Source organism: Hylobates moloch, unplaced genomic scaffold (genome assembly GCF_009828535.3).
Source record: "Hylobates moloch isolate HMO894 unplaced genomic scaffold, HMol_V3 SCAFFOLD_13, whole genome shotgun sequence".
Classification (NCBI taxonomy): domain Eukaryota; kingdom Metazoa; phylum Chordata; class Mammalia; order Primates; family Hylobatidae; genus Hylobates; species Hylobates moloch.
The window spans coordinates 64857846-64883675 of NW_026652288.1; the positions used below are offsets into that span (position 1 = coordinate 64857846).

Sequence of the window (25830 nt, forward strand, 5' to 3'; positions counted from 1 at the left end):
GCTAAATCCTGAAAAAAGACAAAAAAATTAAATTAAATTAAATTAAATTAAATTGAAGCAATAACCAGGAAACTTAACTGACATAATATATTTAAAGTTCCTGGTACTCTAGAAGTATTATGCAAAATTGGTAACAATAGATAACACTGGGAAGGGGATCACAGGCTGGGGGCCATGGGTGGAAGAGTCTAACTTTAGCATCCTTCATAACCCTCGGACATGTATGGGCTTCTAAAGAAAACCACATAAATTAAAAAAGAAAGCTGTGCCCAATACACACTGGGCATTTAACAAAAGTGAGTTTTCTTCATAGGTAACAAGCCCAATACAACTGGTTAGTACCAACACCAGGACTGAAACACAGGACTCCAAGCCTTTGCAGTCTTTCTACAGAGCAGTGATTGTTTTAGATGAAATGACAGCCCAAGGTGCCATTGCAAGCTGCAGCTGCAATCAGTGCGGTAGGCCCAGAAGTTTTTGTTCTTAATTCCATTTCATTTGGAGCTAAGAGGACTAATTTGATGATTTTCAATCTCTTCTCCCCTGTCCTGATTTTAAAAGCCTTTCTTTTTTTTTCTTTTCTTTTTTTAGGCATATGTAGTAATATTAGAATTTAATTTTAATTTAATTTGGGAAACTATGATTCTTAAAGAGAAAGTAAAGCATGTGAATAAACTTTGAAGTGTTCATCTTAGTGTGGGACCAAACTGCCTGGATCTTTGTAAAAATCGGTTTTGTATGTCAAGGAGGAGCTTAAGGCCTTTCTGATCACCTTGTGTTCCCCTTTTCCGCGCAGCCATGTATCACCTGGAGTTGCTCCTAACCACACCTCACGTGCCCCTGAGCCCTATTTCCTAATTTCTTCTGGGCTGGACTTCCCATTCTCCACCAGCAGCTCCAGTATCCCAAACTTTCTAGTTCTGCTGATCCTCCCAGCAATGGGGTGGAAACTGGAGGGCAGTGTCTGGTCTGTTTTCTAAGAAACTTATGAATTCTATTATCTTTACAAATATAAGATGATAAAATATTTTTTGAATATTTTTTATTTATCTTTTTATAAAATGAAACTCCTATGATCGATTAATGAAGGTGGCTATGGCTGGGTGGTTCATGGGGTTTTTTGGAGTTTCTTTGGTTAGTTTTGTTTTCTTTTTTGTCTTTTTAACCGTAAGCTGTTTAAATTGAACCATTCTCAGATGTTTTGGGGGAAACATCCTCTTAAAATGGGCCCTTGTTCTTGCTTTCTGGGGAGGCAGTCTTGAGCAGGTGAATCATAAGGCATTTATGCATATGTTATATGCAGACTGCACCCACTCCTTACCCCCAGCCTTTGCCTCTTGGGTTGTTGTGCTGCTTTCCCCTTTGCTGCATTTCTATAGTTAAGTTGGTTTTACTTGAATGATTCATGTTTAGGGGGAAAATGAAAATCTCCCTTAAAATTTGTTTCAACTCCTCCTGCAAATAAAATAAATGAAGTGGCAGATGTAAAAAAAAAAAAAAAAAAAAAAAGACAGCCCAGGCAAGCAGCACCTTCAGCTGGACCCCTTCTGCACTCTGTATTTGTCATCTGTGTACCTGTGATGAAATGTGATTTGCTGGACTGATGACAGCAGTCATCAGTCATATTTGTATTATAGAATGGACAAGTTTGCCATATACTAGCAAGAATAAGCATATGATTCCTCTTGGTATGTATGAAATGTGCCCTACATTAAAAAATGAACACTGTACAAACAATATGCAAGTGTTATGAACGTTGTCTGTCTCAGAATGGCAGGCTGGCTCAATGCAGAGATTCTGGGTTTTGGAGAAAAATTCTACAAACCTGGCTTTTAAATCCCAGTTCAGTCTTTACTAATTTGGTAACCTTAGGTAAGTTACTCAACATCTCTAAGCCTTATTATTATTATTTTTTTCAGATTCAACATGGTTGTAATAATATTACAGGAAAATTGTTCGAGAAGATTAAATGAGACCATGTACGTGAAGCATGTAGCAAATAGTAAGCACTAAGAAATAACAACTACTGTGATTCTTTGACTTTCAAAAAGCAGCTTTTCTTGACTTTACTCTTGAAACAAAAAAAAGAGGAGTATCAGACGCATCCTGATTGGCAAATGGATTTTTTCCATCTATGAAATAACAAGTAGGATCAGTTCTCCTTTGACCATAGAGGCCAAAAATCATTTTAAGTTTTTTTTTTTTTTTTTTTTTGAGACTTTTTTTTTTTTTTTTTTTGAGACAGAGTCTCGCTCTGTCACCCAGGCTGGAGTGCAGTGGCGCGATCTCGGCTCACTGCAAGCTCTGCCTCCCGGGTTCACGCCATTCTCCTGCCTCAGCCTCTCCCAGTAGCTGGGACTACAGGCGCCCGCCACCACGCCCGGCTAATTTTTTTTTTTTTTATATTTTCAGTAGAGATGGGGTTTCACCGTGGTCTCGAGCTCCTGACCTCGTGATCCGCCCACCTCGGCCTCCCAAAGTGCTGGGATTACAAGCGTGAGCCACCGCGCCCGGCCGATCACTGCATTTCTGAGACTGCAAGGCTGTTGATTCTGTTTTGTTGTGAGACTGGCCACAGGCCCACACAGTCCAGGCCCACTCAAATAGCTGCCTGAGTTGCCTTTCCTGAGGTCAGATCTGCCAGGAAGGTGTCAGTTGTGGGGATTCTTGCTTTGGCACATAAAATTGGGGTTAAAGATGTAGAAAGTGTTAACATTTACTATGGAGTTAATTCCTTGCTTATCTTGTTACTCTCCACCCCACCCTAAGTCCAAATCTCCACATCTCACTCTACAGAAAGAAGGCTGAATATAAAATCTCCTACCAAAATAGATACTGAATGTACATGTCTTCTCATTATAGAGATTTTAGTCACTCTGAGGTTTCTCTCTTGAGAGTCGCCAGGATGTGAGCTGAAATGAGTCAATATAAGGACTTGTGTTTGGGAGTCTCTGGTGTTGTAGAGGAGTGTGTCATAAAGTGGGAGCCTGGATTTCAGAGTCCATCTGGAGCACACATGTTGTTTACATCTATAACGACATGAAAGGTGATGAAAAACCCAAAAGAGTTTTGCCAACAAACAGAAATATTTACCACACAACAGTTATGATGGCCAAAATATTAAAACCCAGTTAGAAATTAAATGAACACGTTTACAAAGCTATTCTCAGGCATATTACTTTATCTTAGAGTTCTTAGATTTGGGATTCTGGCACAGAAAATCTAATTTTTCAGAAAAAACGTATTACATTAAGAATATCTCCTCCCCACCCTCATTTTGGTTTGGATGTTTATACTCTCTAAATCTCATGTTGAAATGTGACCTCCAGTGTTGGAGTTGGGCCTCTTGGGAGGTGTTTGGATCATGGGGGTGGATCCTTCATAAGAGGGTTGGTGCTGTCCTCGACATAATGAGTGAGTTCTCACTGTATGAGTTCACAAGAGATCTGGTTGTTTAAAACAAGCCTAGCAATTCCTCACTGTCTCTTTTGCTCCCTCTCTTGCCATGTGACACATCAGCTCCCCTTCACCTTCTGCCATGATTGGAAGCTTCCTGAGGCCCCATCAGAAGTAGATGCTGGCGCATGCTTCTCATCCAGCCTGTGGAACCATGAGCCAAAATAAACCTCTTTACCTTATAAATCACCAAGCTTGAGTATTCCTTTATAGCAACACAAGAATAGACTGATACACCTCTGAGATGGGCTTTCCCTCTGTCACCAAGGCTGGAGTGCAGTGGCATGATCATGGCTCATTTGCAGCCTTGAACTTCTGAGCTCAAGCAATCCTCCCACCTCAGCCTCCCAAAGTGCTGAGATCACAGGCATGAGCCACTGTGCCTGGCCAAGAATATCTTTTTAAAAATGCTGATTAAAGATGTCTGATTGAACAAATGTGTTTACCCCCAAACCTCTATTAAATAAAACGATTTTAAAATATAAAAATAAAACGATTTTAACAAATTAAAAGGGGGAGAAAATAATGACAGCAACAAAATTTTAAGAGCTAAAAAACAGGATACTTTGTACATCACGTAACAAACTGAGAAGGCTAAATTCTAAATCAGCACAAGGGAAACCAAGAAGCAAGCCATTTCCCAGGGTAGGCTACCCCAAAAGCCTCCCTCCCAAATGCAGTTTGGTGACTGCTGCAGAAGATATAATAGAGGGTCTCTAAGCCAGAGCTAGGACACTAGGCATGATAAAGAGTGGGAATATTATGCTGAAAGCAGACAGATTTGAAAAAAGGCTTATATAATGAAGCACTATTCTCAGTGCAAATTCAACCTCCAGAACAGAGGCAGCCAGCATAAGGAACCATTCTAGGAAGGAGAGGAGACATTTACCTTCTAGAAAACTTGCTCAGACCAAGAAAAAAGACCTAAAGACAAAGACGTCCCCCTCCCATAGAAATGGCCCAGACTGATCATTCTAAAGACAAAAAGGTAACAAGCTTCATCCATGGCACAGAGGTGTCCATCAGCTCTAAAATGTAAGTGAAGGGCCAGAATTATCAGACATCTGAAAAAAGCCTCTACCAGAGAAGACAGAGACAGAACACACAAAAGTTAAAAAAAAAAAAAAAGAAAGAAAAAAACAACAAACAACGAAAAACAAAACAAAAAAACTAGAGAGGAAACAGTCTTGAGAATATGCAGGGAAATAAAAGCCTTTAAAAAAGCTAATAATATCTTCAGAGAAGTAAAAAGATGTTATAAGAATAGGATGAAATAAAAAGAACAAAAAATAACTGTTAGAAATTTGAAACATAATAATGGAATTTTAAAACTTAGATGGTTTATATGATAAAGTTGAGAAACTAGGAAAATAAAGCTAAAAGACAAAGAAAAGGACAATAGGAAAGAAAAAACAATCAGAGGATCAGTCTACCAGGTACAATATTTCAATAAACAGGAGTTCCAGAAAGAGAGAAAGAGAACAGAAAAATTGATGGGGAGGAGCTCACAATAAATCAATAAATCAAACCAAAGGATGTGGGTTGCTGTAAGGGGTCCTCCCTGCGCCACACAGCCGTCGCCATGGTGAAGCTGAGCAAAGAGGCCAAGCAGAGACTACAGCAGCTCTTCAAGGGGGGCCAGTTTGCCATTCGCTGAGGCTTTATCCCTCTTGTGATTTACCTGGGATTTAAGAGGGGTGCAGATCCTGGAATGCCTGAACCAACTGTTTTGAGCCTACTTTGGGGATAAAGGATTATTTGGTCTTCTGGATTTGGAGGCAATCAGCGGACAGCATGGAAGATGTGTGCTCTGGCTCGGATAAGAGATGGGACATCATTCAGTCACTAGTTGGATGGCACAAGGCTCTTCACAGATGCATCTGTAGCAGAGTGGAACTTGTACTAACTTATGATAGAATGTATCAGAATAAATGTTTTTAACAATGTTAAAAAAAAAACAAAAACAAAGGATGTGAGCTGCCAGATTGATAGCGCCCCCAAAATACCTAGATGATGGATGAAAATAGACCATTGTGAAATGTCAGACCCTTATAAATAGGAGAAAATCCAACAAGCTTTCAGAGGGAAAAAGCAGGTATCAAGACCAGGAATTCAAATGTCAGAAGACAACATGAGATAGTAATCATGAACTTGTAGTTGTACAAGAGACAAGATGCTATTTTCAGTTTCTACAAAATAAAGTGAAATAGTAAGTAGAACTTTAAAATAACACTTAGGGGGAGAAACCCTAATTCCAAAACATATATCTGTTGGACAGGAAATTGAAAGCAAATGCTCAGCGTTTTGGAGTTGGATTGCAAAATAGATTATAGCAGGGATTTCTTCTTAATCCTTATGTATCAACAAAACCACAGTAAGAATAGCTAACCTGGACAACTAATCATTAAGCACTGCAAACATTATTAGCTTATGCACTCCTCATGACAATTCCAACTGGCAAAAATAGTTATCATGATTTTCAAAATGAAGTTATGCTAATTAAGTAATTTTCTCAAAGTTTCATATAGTTGGGTAAGAGGAGGAGCTAGAATTCAAACTCCAAAATCTGTTTATTTAACTACTATGCCACACAGCCCTGAAAAACAATGTTGCAGTGCGGTGGCTCATTTCTGTAATCCCAGCACTGTGGGAGGCCAAGGCGGGTGGATTGCTTGAGTCCAGGAGTTTGAGACCAGCCTGGGCAATATTTGAAACTCCGTCTCTACAAAAAATACAAAAATTAGCCAGGTGTGGTGGCATGTGCCTGTAGTCCCAGCTACTCAGGATAGGGGGCTGAGGCAGGAGGATTGCTTGTGCCTGGGAGGTGGAGGCTGCAGTGAGCTGAGATCACACCATATACCACTGCAATCAAGCCTGGGTGACAGAGAGAGACTCTGTCTCAAAAGAAAAAAGAAAAAAGAAAAAGAATGTTCACATTTAAATTTTTCACGCACATTCTATAATGTTCACATTTAAATATTTGTAAACCTTAATATTTCTACTAACACTGACTTATTTTATTTTTTGAGATGGAATTTCACTCTTTTTGCCCAGGCTGGAGTGCAATGGCATCATCTCAGCTCCCACAACCTCCGCTTCCTGGGTTCAAGCGATTCTCCTGCCTCAGCCTCCAGAGTAGCTGGGATTATAGGCATGCACCACCACGCCTGGCTAATTTTGTATTTTTAGTAGAGACGGGGTTTCTCCATGTTGATCAGGCTGGTCCTGAACTCCTGACCTCAGGTGATCCACCCACCTCAGCCTCCCAAAGTGCTGAGATTAGGAGGTTGGCCACCATGCCCGGCCAACACTGACGTCTTAGAGATAGCAGAAAAAGGTGTATCAGAACTCGATTTTATATCCTTATGTTTTGAGCAAGAGGGAACAAGGAGAAAGAAGGGAGATCATCGTAATATTATTATAAAGTAAAACACTATTTTATGAACTTTTTAGAATAGAATATCTTGCTGAGCTGGCAGGACTTCTAGGAAAACTTTTAAGAAAAGGAAGGTCTCAATGATACATATACAAAACAAAGCAGCAATATTTCAGTTTTAGCTGGCCTACCACTCAATTGCTCGGTGGTATTAGTGCCAAAACTACAATAAGGTTTTGTGCAAGACTTTTATAAGTTGGTCTGACAGCCATTTTTATTTACACAAGCCACCCCCCAACCCCAATACTGAATTTTCCATATTAATGTGTTTCCATTGTTCTCAGATGGGCCTACAGTAACTTTAGCCCTCTTCCAGATGTTTCCTGACATCAGCATCCAAGATGGGCTTGGCCAGCTGTCTTTAAAATTGCGGGAACTCTGTGTTGTGTGCATTAGTTATGCAAATGGAAAAGCAAGGACATGGAGCCAATGTACAGGATAAAAAAGAACTAGGGGAGGGATTGGCCAGGCTTCACTAGCACATGCAGAACAGGGAGAAAGCCAAGACAGCAAGCTGTCTTTGATCAAAGCCCCCAGCAACCTTCACCACCGCTCCCTATGCAGAGGGGTTAGTGTCCTCAGTTTCCAGGCCAGGCCTGGGTTTTTGGAAGCTTCCTCAGTCTGTTTTGGTGACTTAATAGGGACACATTGAATATTCACAGATTTATCAACTATCTAACCAGTTTCTCCTTTGCTTCCCTTTGTCAACTAAGAAATATCTTCATAAACTGGAGAACAGTTCCCCAAAGTGTAGTCCTCATTAAATTAATAGATGTTTTATGAAAAAAAAAGGCAGGGCAGTCAGAGTTTTGGAAAACCTAGGTTTAACAAAATTAAGCAATTCCCTTTCCCAGAGCACTCTGAGGGTCTCTGATATATTCATGTGCACTGTGAATATCAGAGGGAATCATTTCTCAGAGGACTCAGAGCCTACCTAAGGAAATGCTGCACTAGAGGCAATGTAGGTTCTCAGCTCCAATCACCCTTTCGGGCAGCAAACTGACTGCCAATTGAATATGTCTGCATGTCCCCAAACATATGTGTCTCTTACTGAACTCACAATAGTCTCTACCGCCTGCTCAGGCTCCAGCTTCCCCTTTCTGGGGAAATAGTCATACCAATTGGTATGGCCAACAGTATGCTATGGCCATACCAATACTGTTCTCCTAAACTAGAATTATGGTAATGGTCCTCTGCCTGATTCCTTTGTCCTAACCAGTGTCCTCTCTCGTCTAATCAGTCTTGCAATAAAGGGCTACTGCTTTGTCTTCCTAGCCTCAGGCCTGTACCCCAGCTCATGACTGGACATTTCTACTTGGTGCACTACAGAACACCGTACCTGGACATGTAAGTGACTGAGTTCATGTCTTCCTCACTCAACAGGCATTTTTCCCCCAACTCTCTATTTCTCTCAATAACGCAGACTCACTATGGTCTCAATATGACTGACAACATTTTTTTTTCTTGTTGGTTTTTGTTTGTTTTGTTGTTTGGTTGGTTTTGTTTGCTTGTTGGTTTTTTAATTGTGGTAAAATATACCTAATATAACATTTATTATCTTAACCATTTTGAAGTGTACAGTTCAGTAGTACTAAGTACATTCTCATTGTTGTACAACCAATCTTCAGATCGCTTTTCATCTTGCAAAACTGAAACTCTATGCCCATTAAACAACTCCCCATCTCCTCTCAACCCCCACCGCTGTCCTGCTTCTGGCAGCCACCATTCTACTTTCTCTTTCTATGAATTTGACCACTCTAGGTATCTCACATAAGTGGGAACATACAGTATTTGTCTTTTTGTGACTGACTTACTTCACTTAATATGACCTCAAGGTTCATCCATATTATAAGGTGTGTCAGAACTTTTTTCCTTTTTAAGGCAGAATAATATTCTAGCATATGCTATATTTTGTTCATCCATTTGTCTGTTGATGGACACTTAGGTTGATTTCATATCTTGACTATTGTGAATAGTGCTTCAGTGAACATGAGGGTGCAGATATCTTTATGAGATCCTGATTTCAATTCTTTTGGAAATATACCCAGAAGAAGGATTTCTGTATTATACTGTAGTTCTATTTTTAATTTGTTGAAGAATCTCCATACTGTTTTCCATAGCTGTTGTACCATTTTACATTCTCACCAACATCATGCTAGTGTTCCAGTTTCTTCACAACCTCACCATACTTATCTTTTTATTTGGTTTTATTTATATTTATATTTATATTTTATTTTTCTTGAGACAGGGTCTCGCTCTGCCACCCACTGCAACCTCTGCCTCCCGGACTCAAGCGATCCTCCCACCCCAGCCTCCTGAGTATTGGGACTACGGGCATGTGCCACCATGCCCGGATAATTTTTGTACTTTTTGTAGAGAGGGGTTTGCCGTGTTGCCCAGGCTGGCCTCAAATTCCTGGGCTCAAGCAGTCTGCCTGCCTCGACTTCCCAAAGTGCTGGGATTACAGGTGTGACCCATCACGTCCGGCCTTTTTTTTTTTTTTTTTTTTAAATAATAACCATCCTAATTGGTGTGACGTGTTAACTCATTGTGGTTTTGATTTGTATTAATATCTCCCTGTTGATTAGTAATTTTGAGTATCTTTTTATACACTTTGTTGGCTATTTGTATGTCTTCTTTGGAGAAATGTACGTTCAAATTATTTGCCCATTTTTAAATAAGGTTGTTTTGTGGTTGTTGTTATTATTTAACAAGGAACAGAGAACCATTCATGCTAGGTTAAGTAAAGGATTTTTCTTTGCTATGATTATAACAGCTGCATTTTTTGTTTGTTGTTTTTTTGGAAGGATACACAGTGGACTCCCTCAAAGAACTAAGGACTCGGCCAGGCGTGGTGGCTCACACCCGTAATCCCAGCACTTTGGGAGGCTGAGGTGGGCGGATCACCTAAGGTTAGGAGTTTGAGGCCTGCCTGATCAACTTGGTGAAACCCTGTCTCTACTAAAAATACAAAATTAGCTGGGTGTGGTGGAACATGCCTGTAATCCCAGCTACTCGAGAGGCTGAAGTGGGAGAACTGCTTGAACCTGGCAGGTGGAGGTTGCAGTGAGCTGAGATCACGCCATTGCACTCCAGCCTGGGCAACAAGAGCAAAACTCTATCTCAAAAAAGAAAAGAAAAGAACAGAACTAAGGACAGTTGGGCCTTCGAGAGACCAGACCTGAGAAACTTTAGGAACGGAATGAGGCTGGCTGCTCCCTCAGAGGTCACAAGCCCTTCCAATTAGTTTTGTCGTGGTGCATCTACCCTATTTTTTTTCTCTTCTTCCCTCTGCTGATTCTCTTCACATAAGACTCCCAGTGGCCATCAAGGCCCCAACTGTACTGGACCTCTCAGTTGTAGTTCACACCATCATGTTGGCAGCTTATTCCCATGTTTTCAGAACAAATTCCTCAGAGTGAAAGAATCTGACCAGTTCAGCTCATCTTTCTAGCTGTGCTATAAAAGCATTGTATCCTTTTGGGTCAGGTGTTCACCCAGGTCCAACAAGACTTGGAGAAGGGCTTTCAGGCCTACACAGTACAGAGCATGACCTTTTAGGACAGGCAGGGAGACATTATTGCAGTTAAGGGCTCTAGGTTGTGAATCACACTGCCTAGGATCAAATTCTGGTTTGCTATTTACTAGTTTTGTGATCTAAGGCAGATAACATCTGTTCTTTGGTTTTCTCATCTGTAAAATAAGTTTAATTATACTACTTATAGGATTATTGTGAAATTAGATAAATTGATACCTACAAAACACTTATAAAACATTATCATTATCCACCCCCCTTCTTTTTTTTTTTTTTTTTTTGAGATTGAGTCTCGCTCTGTCACCCAGGCTAGAGTGCAGTGGCGTGATCTTGGCTCATTGCAACCTCTGCCTCCCAGGTTCAAGTGATTCTCCTGCCTCAGCCTCCTGAGTAGCTGGGATTACAGGCACATGCCACCAGTCCTGGCTAATTTTTGAAATTTTAGTAGAGACGGGGTTTCACCTGTTGGTCAGACTGGTCTCGAACTCCTGACCTCAAGTGATCCACCCACCTTAGCCTCCCAAAGTGCTGGGACTATAGGCATGAGCCACTGCACCTGGCACGTTATCCCCTTTTAACAAAGGAAGAAATTGAAGCATAAGGAAGTTAAGTAACTTGTCCAAGTTCACATATGTAGTAAAGAGTAGAGCCAGCATATAAAGCCAGGTCACAGCCAAAATCTGCTCTCATAACCACTGTGCCAAACTGATTTACTCTCCAGTTTAGGAAGCTTTCAGTGATAAACTCCACCCAAATTGATTATATATTCATTTATGGGCACAGTTAGGAAAGGAGATGGGAAGGGGTGAAGAGGAGACAGAAGCGTAGGGTCTTACACACTTGTTAAAAAAAAAAAAAAAAAGGAGGCTGGATGTGGTTGCTTGTGCCTATAATCCCAGTGGGTTGGGAGGCCAAGGTGGCTTGAGCCCAGAAGTCCAGGACCAGCCTGCTCACCACAGCGAGATCTTGTCTCTACAAAAGTAAAATTTTAAAAAATTATTAAGCTGAATTAAAAAAAAGAAAAAGGAAAATTCAGGATCTTGATATAATAGTTAAAAGTATATGAAATCAGTAGTAAAATAATAAATAATTCTATTATTATTAACACCACTTGTCAGAAGTGATACAAACCAAGTAGATGCATTTGTTTTGTGAGGTATTAGGGGTACTAGAGCTTACTTTATTTTATAAAGAACAGTCTAGCCAGCTTCTGGGCATATACAACCTGATCACTAGTTTCTACCTTTGGCAGACTTCTTCCCTTAGCCTCAGCAGCTGAACTTGCATCCAGATCACACCACTGTCCCTGCTTTTACCCAGGTCACCAAAGGCCAACTTTAATAATCACTTCTGGTTTTCATCTCACCTATTTTATCAGCAGATTCAATTGCCCAATCTCTCTTTCTTAAAACATTTTCTTCTCTTGGCTTCTGTGCATCACATTTTCCTGCCACATTTTCAAATGGCTCAGACCTCATCAGCCAGGTCTTAGCTCAAGCTCTCATTAGAAAGCCTTCCCTGGCCACCCATGGACCAATCAGCACACACTTCCTACCCTCTGAGGCCCACCCAATCTAAAGATGCTCCCTGGTTACTCTCTGTCATATTTACTTTATTTTCCTTAATATTTAGCATTCTCTGAAATCACCTTATTTATTTATTGTTACTTACCTCTAGTTATCTGCCTTCCCAACCAATGTTAACTTCTTGAAATCAAAGACTGGCTGTTTCACTTATTATTGTATTCTACAAGTTTCTGACATGTAGTAAGGACTCAGTTTGTATTTCTTTTTTTTTTTTTTTTTTTTTTTTTGAGACGGAGTCTCGCTCTGTCGCCCAGGCTGGAGTGCAGTGGCACAATCTCGGCTCACTGCAAGCTCTGCCTCCCGGGTTCACACCATTCTCCTGCCTCAGCCTCTCCGAGTAGCTGGGACTACAGGCACCCGCCACCATGCCTGGCTAATTTTTTGTATTTTTTAGTAGAGACGGGGTTTCACCGTGGTCTCGATCTCCTGACCTCGTGATCCGCCCGCCTCGGCATCCCAAAGTGCTGGGATTACAAGCGTGAGCCACCGCGCCCGGCCCAGTTTGTATTTCTTGATTGTATAAATGTCAAATGAAGTTTAGGTAATGGAAAGAAAGAAAAGTGAAGGTAGGCAAAATTTTAATTTTAATTTTACATTTTAAAATTTAAAATTGGTAATGCATATCTGTAGTCCAACCTACTTTTGAGGCTGAGGTGGGAGGATTGAGGCCAGGAGTTCGAGGCTGTAGTACACTATGACCACACCTGTGAATAGCCACTGTACTCCAGCCTGGGCAACAAAGCAAGACCCTATCCTTGCTATAAACTAAAATTTTATTTTAAGTATCTTTGCTATAAAATAAAATTATTGGGAACTAAAGAGAGGGAAGGGGTAAGAGAAAACACAAAAAATTATCGTTTCTCTAAATCAGATTTTTTCTATAGCTGTGGCTCTCTCATGATCAGCCTACGATTTACCCAACATTCTCTTGTTCCTGAATTCTTCTTAGACAATTCCTGTGTTGTTATATATTGATCACACTTTTTGACTAACCTGGATGTTTTTAGTTGCTGACAAAAACTTATATCAAGAGGAAAAGTGTGACCTGCAAAATTAGGGTTGTGTAACCCATCCGCTTATTATTGAACCTTATGAATAGGAATTTTGAGGATTAGACATTAGTTAGTCTCAGGCCAAAACCAGGAGCTAATTCCTATGGAATAGTAACAATCCAGGCTTTCACACTACTCTAAACCACAACTAAAGTGCAAAGTAATTTATTGATAAATATTACTCATTTTACTACTAACAAGGGTGGAAAGTATTTTGGAACCAATTACACTTCAGGACAATATAAATGATATCTCATTTAATCCTCAAAATAACTGTAAGACATAGATATTATTTTATGACATTCGCAAAAGTGGAAACTGAGATTCACTCAGTTACAACATTTGCTCAAGGGCATGCTGTAAATTAAGTAAGGTAAGGATGTGTCTGATGCTCAAGACTACACTTTTTCTCTCCACCCATACCGTCTCCCAAACATTTGGTTTCACATCTGCTGCATATGAGAGTGACCATCCTGGTTAGCAGGGAATGTAGGTGGAGAGAAAAGGTAATACTCAGAAAAGAAAAGGGTCTAAAACATATGATTTGCAGGTGAAGGTGGGGTTTGAGGAACTGAAGTCCCGAATATATTTTTCCATGCACTCAGTATTCATTTAAAAATATATTTAAGTTAAAATATTCCACTTTTAAAAAACATTTTCACACATAAACCATTAGAAATTCAGGATTGTCTATGCCAATTCTGAAAAAAATAAAACCATGAATTCTCTTCCATAATAATGTACATCTTGAATTTTTATTTTATTAATTAATTTATTATTTTTATTTTTTATTTTTTTGAGACGGAGTCTCGCTCTGTTGCCCAGGCTGGAGTGCAGTGGGACAATCTCGGTTCACTGCAACCTCTGCCTCTTGGGTTCAAGTGATTCTCCTGCCTCAGCCTCCCAAGTAGCTGGGATTACAGGTACCCGCCACCACGCCTGATTAATTTTTGTATTTTTAGTAGAGACGGAGTTTCGCCATGTTGGCCAGGTTGGTCTCGAACTCCTGACCTCAGGTGATCCACCCACCTCCACCTCCCAAAGTGCTGGAATTACAGGCATGAGCCACCGCGCCTGTCCTACGTCTTGAATTTTTAAATCTGTTTATTTAACTTCTCTGAGGCAGTTATAAGGATCACAGTGATAGCAGCAGCAGAGGGGCACGGGCAGTAGTGGAGGAAGCGGCTGTGGGAGTGACAGTGGCAGCAATGTGACCCCTGTGGCCCACATCCCTGAGGCGGCGGACTTCGACTTTGTTGCCCAACCCTTGTGCAGTCGGGTGGGACTTGATCCCAGGCCCAGAGCCTCTGCTGCTCTGGCCCCTGGCCCCACGTCGCTGGTTTTGCTGGCCACCACTGCGGGGAGGCTGTGGGGAGGAGGTGACAGTCTCTGGAGCCTGCCCTGGGAGCGCCTCAGATCCCACCGCCCTGGCAGCCGCCGTGATGGGGCCAGGCCGAGTTGCCTACTGGCAGAAGAGCAGTGCGGTCGGACATGAAGGGGTGGGCGGAGAGGGGACCCAAGGCGGAGCTGGGCCTGGGGCGGTGTCACCTTCATGAAGCCAGCGGGAGCCGGGAGCAGGCAGCAGCCTGGACCTTTCGGGTGCGGCTGCAGCCACCCAAGACACCGCTGTGGACATGGACCCCTGCCTCCCTGTGCTCTTAGGGGCTGGGAGCAGGCAGGAGCCCCACCCTCCTGGACGCAGCTGCAGACGTTGAGCTGTGACTGCAGAACCAGGCATCTCTGAACTCTCAGGGGCCCAGGAAGGCCACCCTTGCCCCGGTAGGCTCAGAGGTGTCTGCTCCCAGTGTCTAGCCTCTCCTCGCTCCCAGCGCCCCCTCGGATCTCAGAGCAAGGATGGGGCCAAGCCCGGGCACTGTTGCAGCCTGGCTGGGTGTGTGCAGGCTCAGGGCAGCGGTGACACACCTGGCCCCTGTCATCTCTGCCCTCTCTGGACTTTGGGAACTAATGAACATGGGAGGGAGACCGGGGGTGCTGAGAACAGCCTGGCGCTGGCCTGCAGGTGCCCCTTGGCATGAACAGCCTGGGCACCATGAACAGCAGCAGGAAGCAGATAGACTCCTGGGCAGAATGGGGTGGGTCCCCAGGAAACTCCTGCCTTCAAGCCAAGGGGGGCCTGAAGCCTGGGGGCCGGGCTGCCAGTCCCACAGACCAGAGTGGGAACGTGTGGTGCTTTTCCCTGGGCCCATCCACGGCCACCCACGGACCAATCAGCACACACTTCCTACCCTCTGAGGCCCATTAAAAACCCCCAGAGTCAGTCAGACTCGGAAGAGAGGATGGAGAGAGGACAGGGAGACAAGGTGGTGACCAGCTGCAGAGAGGAGCTGAAGAGATGATGGGAGGACTCGCTGCAGAGAGGAGCTACCCTCTCTGCTGACAGCTGAAAACTCGTCGGGACACCCTGGCTATGGAAAGGAGCTGCCCACTGCAGGTCTCCTCTAAGCTATTCTATTTCTCAGTAAAGCTCCTCTTCACCTTGCTCACCCTCCACTTGTCTGTGTACCCCATTCTTCTTGAAGGCAGAACAAGAACTCGGGACCCACCAAATGGCAAGGCTAAAAGAGCTGTAACACAAACAGGGCTGAAACATGCCCCTTGCTCGCCATGTTGTGGGTGAAGAGGAGAGAACACCTGCGGCCCTTCAGGGAGCCCAGACCTGGGAGCTCCCCAAGCCAGGGCTGTGACTCCCTCTTTGGGGGCCTGCAGTTGCAGGCATCTCCAAGCTTCTGGGCGTCAAGCTTTTGGGCGTCACTGCATTTTCCGGTGCCAGCTGGGGAAGTTGCTTGCAGTGTGCCTGGTCCAGCATAGCCTCACAGAGCGCTGGCACCCGTGCCAGCACTCGGAACTGCCTGCCCCCTGGCAGCAGCGGTGTGTTTGACTGTGTGCAGTGGTCGAATCCCACGCTCGCTTACACATCCCTTGCCGCTCCACACCTGACTCAGTCTCCCTTAGAGGCGTGTGATCAAGGGCCAGTAGCATGAGCTGAGCACAGCCTGCCAGGCCGAGTGGGTGGAACAAGCCCAGAGGGCCTGAGAAAACTTGGGCAAAGGCACCACCAGCCAAAGAGATTTCCGGCCAGAAAAGCGACATCCCAATCCCAAAGATCCCAGAGCAACAGTACTTCATACATACACCTCACATAGAGTTGGGAGACAAGTACAACTTAGTACATGTGGATAAAGTGCTCTGCAGATATTAATTTCTCTTTCTATTACTTATGCTAATCACAAAAATAGTAAAAATATGAATAGCAAAGAGTGGTGGGGATCTCAGAGGGGACTACAACATATTTAACTGGATAAAAAGTCTGGTTTGGTTTGGGGTGGGGGTTAACTAGGGAGCCTCATCAACATTTATGGCATTGTCTTCCTAAGAAAATTGGTCTCAGGTTTGCCTACGATGAAAACATTGACAAAACATTGAACATGAATTCTCTATTCAGTGAATAGAGAATTTACTATTCAGGGCTATTTGTTTTGAATTCAGAAATTGTTCTGTGCCTGGCGTGGTGGCTCATGCCTGTAATCCCAGCACTCTGGGAGGCCGAGACGGGTGGGTCACTTGAGGGCAGGAGTTTGTGACCAGTCTGGCCAACATGGTAAAACTCTGTCTCTACTAAAAATACAAAAATTAGCCAGGCATGGTGGCACACAGCTGTAAACCCAGCTACTCGGAAGGCTGAGGCAGGAGAATCGCTGGGACCTGGGAGGCAGAGGTTGCAGTGAGCCGGGATCACACCACTGCATTCCAGCCTGGGTGACAAAGGGAGACTCCATCTCAAAATAAATAAATAAATAAATAAATAAAATAAAGAAATTGTTCTGATGCTCTGTGGCCTACTTACCTCTTCAACTAAATCTACTCATACTTGATACTTGTCAAAGCCACAGAAAGATAAAAACAATCCTACAAAATTTGAAAACCACTCTGAATATACTGTGATTGAGGGATGGCCCAAAGGAAAATAAAAATATTCTTATTTGGTATTAGGGAAAAAAAAATCTATATACTTATATTTTGACATTTTCTCTTAGAATCACTTACTTATTGATTGTTGCGACCTGTTTTTTAATAGTAAAGTCATATTTTATTTTTTAAATTTAATTTCTAGATTTCTTAATAGTCATATTATTTCATAAGTGGATGGATGGCTACTTGGGTGGCTCTGAATGTGTAGTTTAGGATATGTCCAGAAGAATTAATAGGTTTACAAAATAAAAATTTTTATAAAGATCAACAGAAAAATCATAAGAAAAAAAATGTGGGCATACAATCACAAGAATAAAAAAATTATGGGCCAAGCCTAGTGGCTCATACCTCTAATCCTTGCACTTTGGGAGGCTGAGGTGGGTGGGTTACTTGAGCCCAGAGTTCGAGACCAGACTGGGCAACATAGGGTGAACCCTGTCTCTATAAAAAATAAAAAACTTAGGTGGCACATGCCTGTAGTCCCAGCTACCTGGGGGGCTGACATGGGAGGATTGCTTGAGCTGCGGAGGTTGAGGCTGCAGCGAGCTGAGATTGTGCGACTCCCCAGTGGGTGACGGACTGGCCTTGTCTGGTTAACATTTCTCCTAGAGGTAATTCTACTTTGCAATTATATGGTGCTTCTTTCCCCTTCGAAAGCAGTTTCACTTCTATTATCTCACTTTATAAGCTTTGAAGGCTAAAGTAATGAATACAATTTTAGGCTACCTTCAGCCTGAAAACAATGAAAAGTTAGCAAACCCCCCCCCCCAAAAAAGATTATGAACTAATGGTTTACAAAGACTATTTTCAAGGACAATTCTTTTGATTGTGCAGATTGATAAAGGGAGCACGCCTCCTGAGTAATCATTACCTTCTGTCTCTGGTGGGTGTGTTGAACCACACCATCAGGAAAGCCATGAATTATCAGGAAGAGCAAAGCTGAACTGTTCCCCTAAGCTTCTTCAAGGTGCCAGAACAAATCCAGAGGAGTAAATCCTGCAGTGGAGGGAAAAAGGATTTGTGTCTCTGAGAAAGTGAGATTTAAGATGTATGCCCTCTGGTGCCCAAGAAGTGAAGGACAAGGGTGATGATCCAACATAAGCAATTTGTGAATATGAAATATGTTGTAAGACTTTGAAAATTTCCTGATTAGGTGTAGGGTGGGTATAGTGAAGAAGGATATTCTTGGCTTAAGATATAGACGTAAAAATTCATACATTTGGAAGGTCTCTCTTGTGGAAATTTAGGAACAAGACCATAGTAGCTTGTTAGTATTCACATGTTTTCTACTACTCAGAAGTAGTAAATACTTGTGAGTATTCATTCATGTTTTTCTCCTAGATTTTATATCACCATTAATAAAATAGGTATTATTATTATTATCCTAATTTTAGAAAAAAATGAAATGATCATATCATCAAGGCTGATTTATACTGAAAAATAAGTGAACAAGGGAAATTATACAAAATTATATCCCTAAACAAATATATTATAAAATTGCTTACTCTTTTATAATAACTCAATGACATTACTAAGTTACCAGACCCCAGAGACTATTTTTTAAAGTCTGTGTGACTATTAGAAAATTAAAGGGCCTTCCATAGTGTCCCATCTTCTCATTGTGACCTCACGTTCTTTTTTTCCCCATAATCACCACATCAAACTTGGAATTTTGTATCTGAAAGAAGCAGGATTGTTCTCTCAAGGGAGCAGATTAAGAAAAAAACTGAGGAAGAAAAGGAAACAGATAGTAGAAAGCAGGAGATCATTACCAACCACTCATTCAGCCACATGATGCCATGAAGGCCACTAGTCTCTGTTCACACAGGCTCAGCAGCTCACAGGGTCCTCTGCTATCTCACTTTGGTTCTTTTCATTTTAATTTTTCCCCCAAGTTTATTATGGTAAAATATATGTAACAAAATTTATTATCTTAATCATTTTTAAGTGCACAGCTGAGTGGCATTCAGTATATTCATATGGTTGTGCAAACATTACCAGCATCCATCTCCAGATCTCTTTTCACCTTGCAAAATTGAAACTCTATGCCCATTAAACAACTACTCATTGCTCCCTTCCTGCTTACCCCTAGCAACCATCATTCTACTTTCTGTCTCTATGATTTTGACTACTTTAAGTACTTCATAAAAGTGGGATCATATAGTATTTGTTGTTTTGTGACTGGCTCATTTCACTTTGCCTAATGTCCTCAAGGTTCATCCATGTTGTAGCATGCGTCAGAATTTTCTTTTCTCTTCTTCTTCATTTTTTTTTTTTTTTTTTTTGTCTTGTGGCAGGGTCTCATTCTGTTGCCCAGGCTGGAGTTCAGTGGTATGATCTCGGTTCAGTGCAACATCTGCCTCCCGGGTTCAAGCGGTTCTCCTGCCTCAGCCTCCTGAGGAGCTGGGATTACAGGTGCTTGTCACTACGCCTGGCTAATTCTTGAATTCTTGGTAGATATGGGATTTCACTATGTTGGCCAGGCTGGTCTTGAACTCCGGACCTCAAGTGATCTGCCCGCCTTGGCCTCCCATAGGGCTGCGATTACAGATGTGAGGCACCATGGCTGGCCTGAATTTTCTTCCTTTTTAAGGCTAAATAATATTATTTTTCCTTTTTTTTTCTTTTTTGAGACTGAGTCTCACTCTGTTGCCCAGGCTGGAGTGCAGTGTCATGATCTCGGGGTTCACTGCAACTTCTGCCTCCCGAGTTCAAGTGATTCTTGGGCCTCAGCCTCCCAAGTAGCTGGGACTACAGGCGTCAGCCACCACGCCCAGCTAATTTTTTCATTTTTAGTAGAGACAGGGTTTCACCACGTTGGTCAGGCTGATTTTGAACTCCTGACCTCAGGTGATCTATGATCCACTGCCTTGGCTTCCCAAAGTGCTGGGATTACAGGCGTGGCCAATGTGCCCAGCCTTAAGGCTGAATAATATTCCATTGTAAGTATATATCACATTTTGCTTTTTCATTCATCTCTCGATGGCCTCTTGGTTTGCTTCAATGTTTTAGCTATTGTAAATAATGCTGTATGAACACGAGCATACAAATATCTTTGATAACTTGCTTTTAATTCTTCTGGGTATGGCATTGCTGGATCATAAGGTAAATCTATTTTTAATTTTTTGAGAAACCACCATACTGCTTTCCACAGTGGTTATACCATTCTATATCCCCCAAACAGGCACAAAGATTCTATTTTCTCCACATCCCTGCAAACACATTTTACTTTCTATTGCTTTGATAGTAACCATCCTAAGGGTGTCCAGGTGGCTCTCACTATAGTTTTGACTTGCATTTCCATAATGATTAGTAAGGTTGAGCATCTTTGCATGTGCTGATTGGCCATTTGTATATCTTCTTGGAGAAGTATCAAATATCTATTCAAGTCCTTCACCCATTTTTGAATTGAGCTGTTTGTATTTTTGTTGTTGAGTTTTAGGAGTTCTCCGTATAGTCTGGATACTAATCCCTTATCAGATATATGATGTGTAAATATATTCTCAAATTCTGTAGGCTGCCTTTCTATTCTGTTGATAGTGTCTTTTGATATAAAATTTTTAAATTTTCATGAAGTCTAATTTGTCTATTTTTTTCTTTTGTTGCCTATGCCTTTGGTGTCATTACACAAAATCACTGCCTAATCCCATGTCATGAAGTTTTTGCCTTATGTTTTCTTCTAAGAGTTTTATAGTTTTACGGCTTACATTTAGGCCATGGATCTACTTCGAGCTAAATTGTGCATATGGTATTAGGTAAGGGTACAAGTTCATTATTTTGCATGTAAATATCTAGTTTTCTCAGCACCATTTGTTGAAAAGACTGTCCTTTTCTTATTGAATAATCATGGTTCCCTTGCCAAAAATCATTTGACCATATATTTGAAGATTTATTTCTGGATTCTCTATTGTACTTATTGGTCTTTGTGTGTGGTCTTTGTGCCACTACCACACTGTCTTAATTACTATTACCTATAATAAATTTTTAAATCAGTAAGTGTGAGTCCTCCAGCTTTGTTCTTCTCTTTTAGGATTATTTTGACTATTTAGAGTTCCTTGAAATTTCATATGAATATTAAGATTTGTTTTCCTATTTTTGCAAAAAAAACTCCTTGTTTGATAGGAATTGCACTGAATCTGTAGATCACTTTGGGTAGTGTTGAAATCTTAACAATATTAAGTCTTCCAATTCATGAACATGAAATAGCTCTCCATTTATTTATGTCTTCTTTAATTTCTCTCAGATATATTTTGTACTTTACAGTACATAGATTTTTTACATCCTTGGTAAAGTTAATTCCTAGGTACTTTATTATTTTTGATGCTATTATAAATGGAATTGTTTTCTTTTTTCAGATTGTTTATTGTTTGTGTATATAAATGCAATGGATTTTTGTGTGTTGACTTTGTATCCTGCTATTTTGCTGAATTTGTTTATTAATTCTAACTTTTTTGTGTGAAATCTTCGGGATTTTCTATATATGAGATCATGTCATCTGCAAACCGGGATATTTTCCTTCTTTTTTTCCATTTTAGATGCTTTCATTTCTTTTTCTTGTCTCATTGCTGTGTCTAGCATTTCCAATGCTATATGGTGAAAGTGGAAATTTTTGTCTTGTTTCTGATCTTAGACAAAAAGCTTTCAGTCTTTCACCATTAAGTATGATGTTTGCTGTGGGTTGTTCACAGACAGCTTTTTTATGTTGAGTTAGTTGCCTTCTATTCAGAGTTTACCGAGCATTTTCACCATGAAAGGATGTTGAATTTTGTCAAATGTTTTTTCTGCACCCCTTGAGATGATCATGCGGCTTTCCCCCTTCATTCTGTTAATGTGGTGTATTACATTGATCAGTTTTCATAGATTGAATCATCCTTGCATTCCAGGAGTAAACCTCACTTAGCCATAGTGTATAATCTTTTTAATATGCTGTTGCACTCAGTTTACTCATATTTTGTTCAGAATATTTTTTGCATCACTGTTCATAAGGGATATTGGTCTATTAGTTTTCTTTTCTTGTAGAGTCTTTGTCTGGCTTTGTTATCAAGGTAATGCTGGCCTAATAGACTGGGTTAGGGTGTAATCTCTTCTCTTCAATTCTTTTGGAAAAGTTTGAGAAGGATTGGTGTTAATTCTTTAAATGTTTGGTATAATTCACTGGTAAAACTATCAGATCCAGGGCTTTTCTTTTCTTTTAAGAGATGGGGTTTCTTATGTTGCCCAGGCTGGTATTGAACTCCTGGGCTCAAATGATCCTGTCACTGCAGCTTCCTGAGTAGGTGAGACTACAGTTGCATGCCACTGTGCAGGGCTTTTCTTTCATGGGATATTTTAAATTATTGTCTTTTATAAGAGATTCAACTTTCTTGTTAGCTACAGGTTTATTCAGATTTTCTATTTCTTTGTGGCTTAGTCTTGATAGGTTGTGTGTTTTTAGAAATTTGTCCATTTCATCTAGGTTATCCAATTTGTTGAAATACAATTGCTCTCTTAAAATCCTTTTTATTTCTGTAGATTTGGTAATAATGTCCCCACTTTAATTTCTGATTTTAATAATTTGAGTCTTCTTTTTCTTTAGTCCATTTAGCTAAAGGCTTGTCAATTTTGTTGATCTTTTGGAAGAACCATCTTTGGATTTCTCTATTATTCTTCTATTATTTTCCTCTATTATTCTTCTATTCTCTATTTCATTTATCTCTGCTCTAATCTTTATTATTTTCTTCCTCCTACCAGCTTTGGGTTTAGTTTCTTTTTCTTTTTCTAGTTTCTTAAGTTTTAAGGTTAGGTTGTTGATTTAAGACATTTATTGTTTTTTAATGTAAGCTATTTAATGTAAATTTTGAATTTATTATAAATATTCCCCTTAGCATTACTTTCTCTGTGTTCCATAAGTTTGGGTATCATGTGTGTTCATTTTCATTTGTCTCTACATACATTGTAATTTCCATTATGATTTCTTCTTTTCTTAATTGGTTATTTAAGAGTGTGTTGGTTAATTTCCAGAAATTTGTGAATTTTCCAAATACTTAGGGATTTTTTGATCATCATTTCTTCAAATATTCCCTCTTCCCCTTTCTCTCTCTGTTCACCTTCTGGAATTCCCACAGTGCATATGTTGATCTGCTTGATGGTACCCTACAGGTCCCTTAGGCTCTGTTCACTTTCCTCCAATCTTTTTTCTGTTCCTCAGACTTGAAAATTTTCATTGTCCTATCAAGTTTGCTGATTCTTCTGCTTGCTCAAATTTGCCTTTGGATTTCTTAAAATTTTCACTTTGACTACTGTAATCTTCAGCTCCAGAATTTATTTTTGCTTTCTTTTTAGGTTTTCTATTTCTTTATTGATATTTCCATTTTCTTCACATATTGTTTTATTGACTTTCACCACATCCTCCTTTAGTTCTTTTAGCATCTTTAAGACAGTTGTTTGAAAGTCCTTGTCTATTACATCCATTTTTAGGTCTCTTTCAGGGACAATTTCTTGTTAGTTTTTTTTTCCCCCTTTAACCAAGCCATACATTTCTGTTTCTTTGCATGCCTTGTGAATTTTTTGTTGGAAATTGGATATTTGAATCTAATAATGTAGTAACTCTGAAAATCAGTGTCCTTTCTTTTGGTTTGCTGGTTTTCTTTTCTTTTCTTTTCTTTTTTTTTTTTGAGACAGAGTTTCGCTCTTGTTGCCCAGGCTGGAGTTCAATGGCATGATCTCGGCTTACCACAACCTCCGCCTCCCGGGTTCAAGTGATTCTCCTGCCTCAGCCTCCTAAATAGCTGGGATTACAGGCATGCACCACCACACCTGGCTAATTTTGTATTTTTAGTAGAGACGGGGTTTCTCCATGTTGGTCAGGCTGGTCTTAAACTCCTGACCTCAGGTGATCTGCCTGCCTCAGCCTCCCAAAGTGCTGAGATTACCAGTGTGAGCCACCTCACCCAGCCGGTTTGCTGTTTTTCTATTTTTTGTTGTTGTTGTTGTTGTAGCTGTCTCTGTGGTGTGGATCAGCCAGAAGTATAAAGTTAAGATCCTCTCATATATTTTTTTGAGCCTTTGCCTTTCCCTGGGTATACATGATGATTTTCTAACTCCAATCACATATATGTGGCTCATTTTTAATGTTCTAGTCTTCAATATCTAGTTCCCAAAGGGGAAAAAATATAGGAAGGGAAAAAGGTGTTTGCTCTTTATATTCCCTGAGAGTCACTTCATCCAGAGATGGAGGGACTTGCAACAATGGGGTACGGTGCAACAACAAAACCTGTTGCTTCTTTGCACCTCTGTGATGAGAAGCAGCAATCAGCAATGAGAGCACAGATCCTAGATATTTGGAGGACAGGGTCCTTTTCAGCTACCCTAGCTCCCACAGGCTGTGTACAGGTTGCTCCAGGAGCATGTGCACAGCTGCCTGACACGTAGCTGAAGGGTGGTTAGCTGCTACTGTGATTACAGCTGAAATTGATGAAAATTAACCACAATTATTGCCCAAGCCCTGGAAGTTATAAGCCTTCAACAGACTCCACAGTTCCAAAATACTTACATTACACAGATTCTACTGGTAAAATTATTATCTAGGTGGGAAGATAGGTTCCTCTTTTTCCTGCTCTGCCACCTTCTAGGAATTCTCTCTGGGGCTCCTTATTTTAAAAAACTTTTTATTGTGAAAAATTTCAAACCTAAACAAAAGTAAACAGAATGATATAATGAATCCCTATGCATTTATCACACAGCTTCAACAATTACCAGCTATCTGCTCCTTCACCTGAATTTCAGCTGGTAATTTCTTGCCCATCTCTTTCCTGGCTTTCCTCCCAATGCCTGGCTTCAAATGATGTGATCTTCTGCCTTCTCTCCAGCTCCAAGAATCGGTGTGATCCCCCCTAATATTTGACTAAATTAACAGGCTCTCTTTTTAATATTCCTAACTTGAATAATTTTTATACCCTTCACCCTACCCCCCAGACTCCTTAAAAAAAAAAAAAAAAAAAGGCAGTTTTTAATCCTTTCCAATGGTTTGAGAATCTGATGAAAGCCATGGGCCATAACCCTAGAAAAAAAGGTGCACACACCATTTTATATGTGATTTCAGGAGGTTCATGGACACCTTGAAACCTTCTAAAGACTCTATGTTAAGAACCCCTACTCTAAAAGGTCGATTCTCCCTTTTCCTAGGCCATACCTGGTCCTTGTAGCCATGTTTGTCTTTCACATTTACATAGAAATGTAAGACTGGGAGAGCATCCAGTTCCGTCACTTTTTTGTTGTTCTGTTGAGGCAACCAGACATGAAGGGCAATTTTATGTGGTTTTGTTCTTTTCATGAAGGCATTTTGAATTAATTGTCCAATTAATTCCAATTCCACATGAAGGGAATATGCCTGTTCCAAATCCTGTAGAGTGAGCAACAGAATCATAGGTCCTGCCAACATTTTTCATACTAATCTCATGCTACCTCTGAATATTTTTCTGCCCCTTTGAAATGAATTAATGCTAACTCCAAAATATTCCAAAAACCCACTCTAAAAATACTTGCTTCGGCACATTTTCTTCTTTCTCCTCCCTTCTCTTTACTCACACAGCATTGGATTTACATGAAATGCAAGGAGGAAAAGTACTAAGGAAATCAAAAGACAAATTGGAATGAAGTGGACAATTAATTTAAAACACCCTTTAACAAGTATATTTTAAACTACAAAGGTGTTCATGATTCCTTGACAGGGTTCAATTTAGGTTTTGCTCTGCTATTTGCTCATTCATGGAAAATCTCTGGGATGGACCCATCAAC

The 25830-nt window shown here is 40.8% G+C and overlaps 2 protein-coding genes across 3 annotated transcripts in view; one reads left to right on the forward strand and one right to left on the reverse strand.

The window, feature by feature from the left end:
• WWTR1 (WW domain containing transcription regulator 1) overlaps positions 1-24634 on the reverse strand; it is a 212967-nt gene extending 188333 nt beyond the window's left edge. The window contains exons 1-2 of one of the 2 annotated variants that reach the window (XM_032173822.2): positions 24587-24634; positions 17927-18051 (exon numbers count right to left, since the gene is read on the reverse strand). The gene's annotated coding sequence lies outside the window, so the exon portion shown is untranslated. Of the gene's footprint in view, positions 1-17926; positions 18052-24586 lie in introns of those variants that run through there. The other variant, XM_032173821.2, reaches the window with a different exon arrangement.
• LOC116481132 (mitochondrial import receptor subunit TOM7 homolog) lies at positions 5003-5407 on the forward strand. Its single transcript, XM_032173824.3, is given in 1 exon segment — positions 5003-5407. A coding segment is annotated over 1 exon segment (168 nt). The 5' UTR covers positions 5003-5038; the 3' UTR covers positions 5207-5407.
• Positions 24635-25830: the final 1196 nt, after the last annotated feature.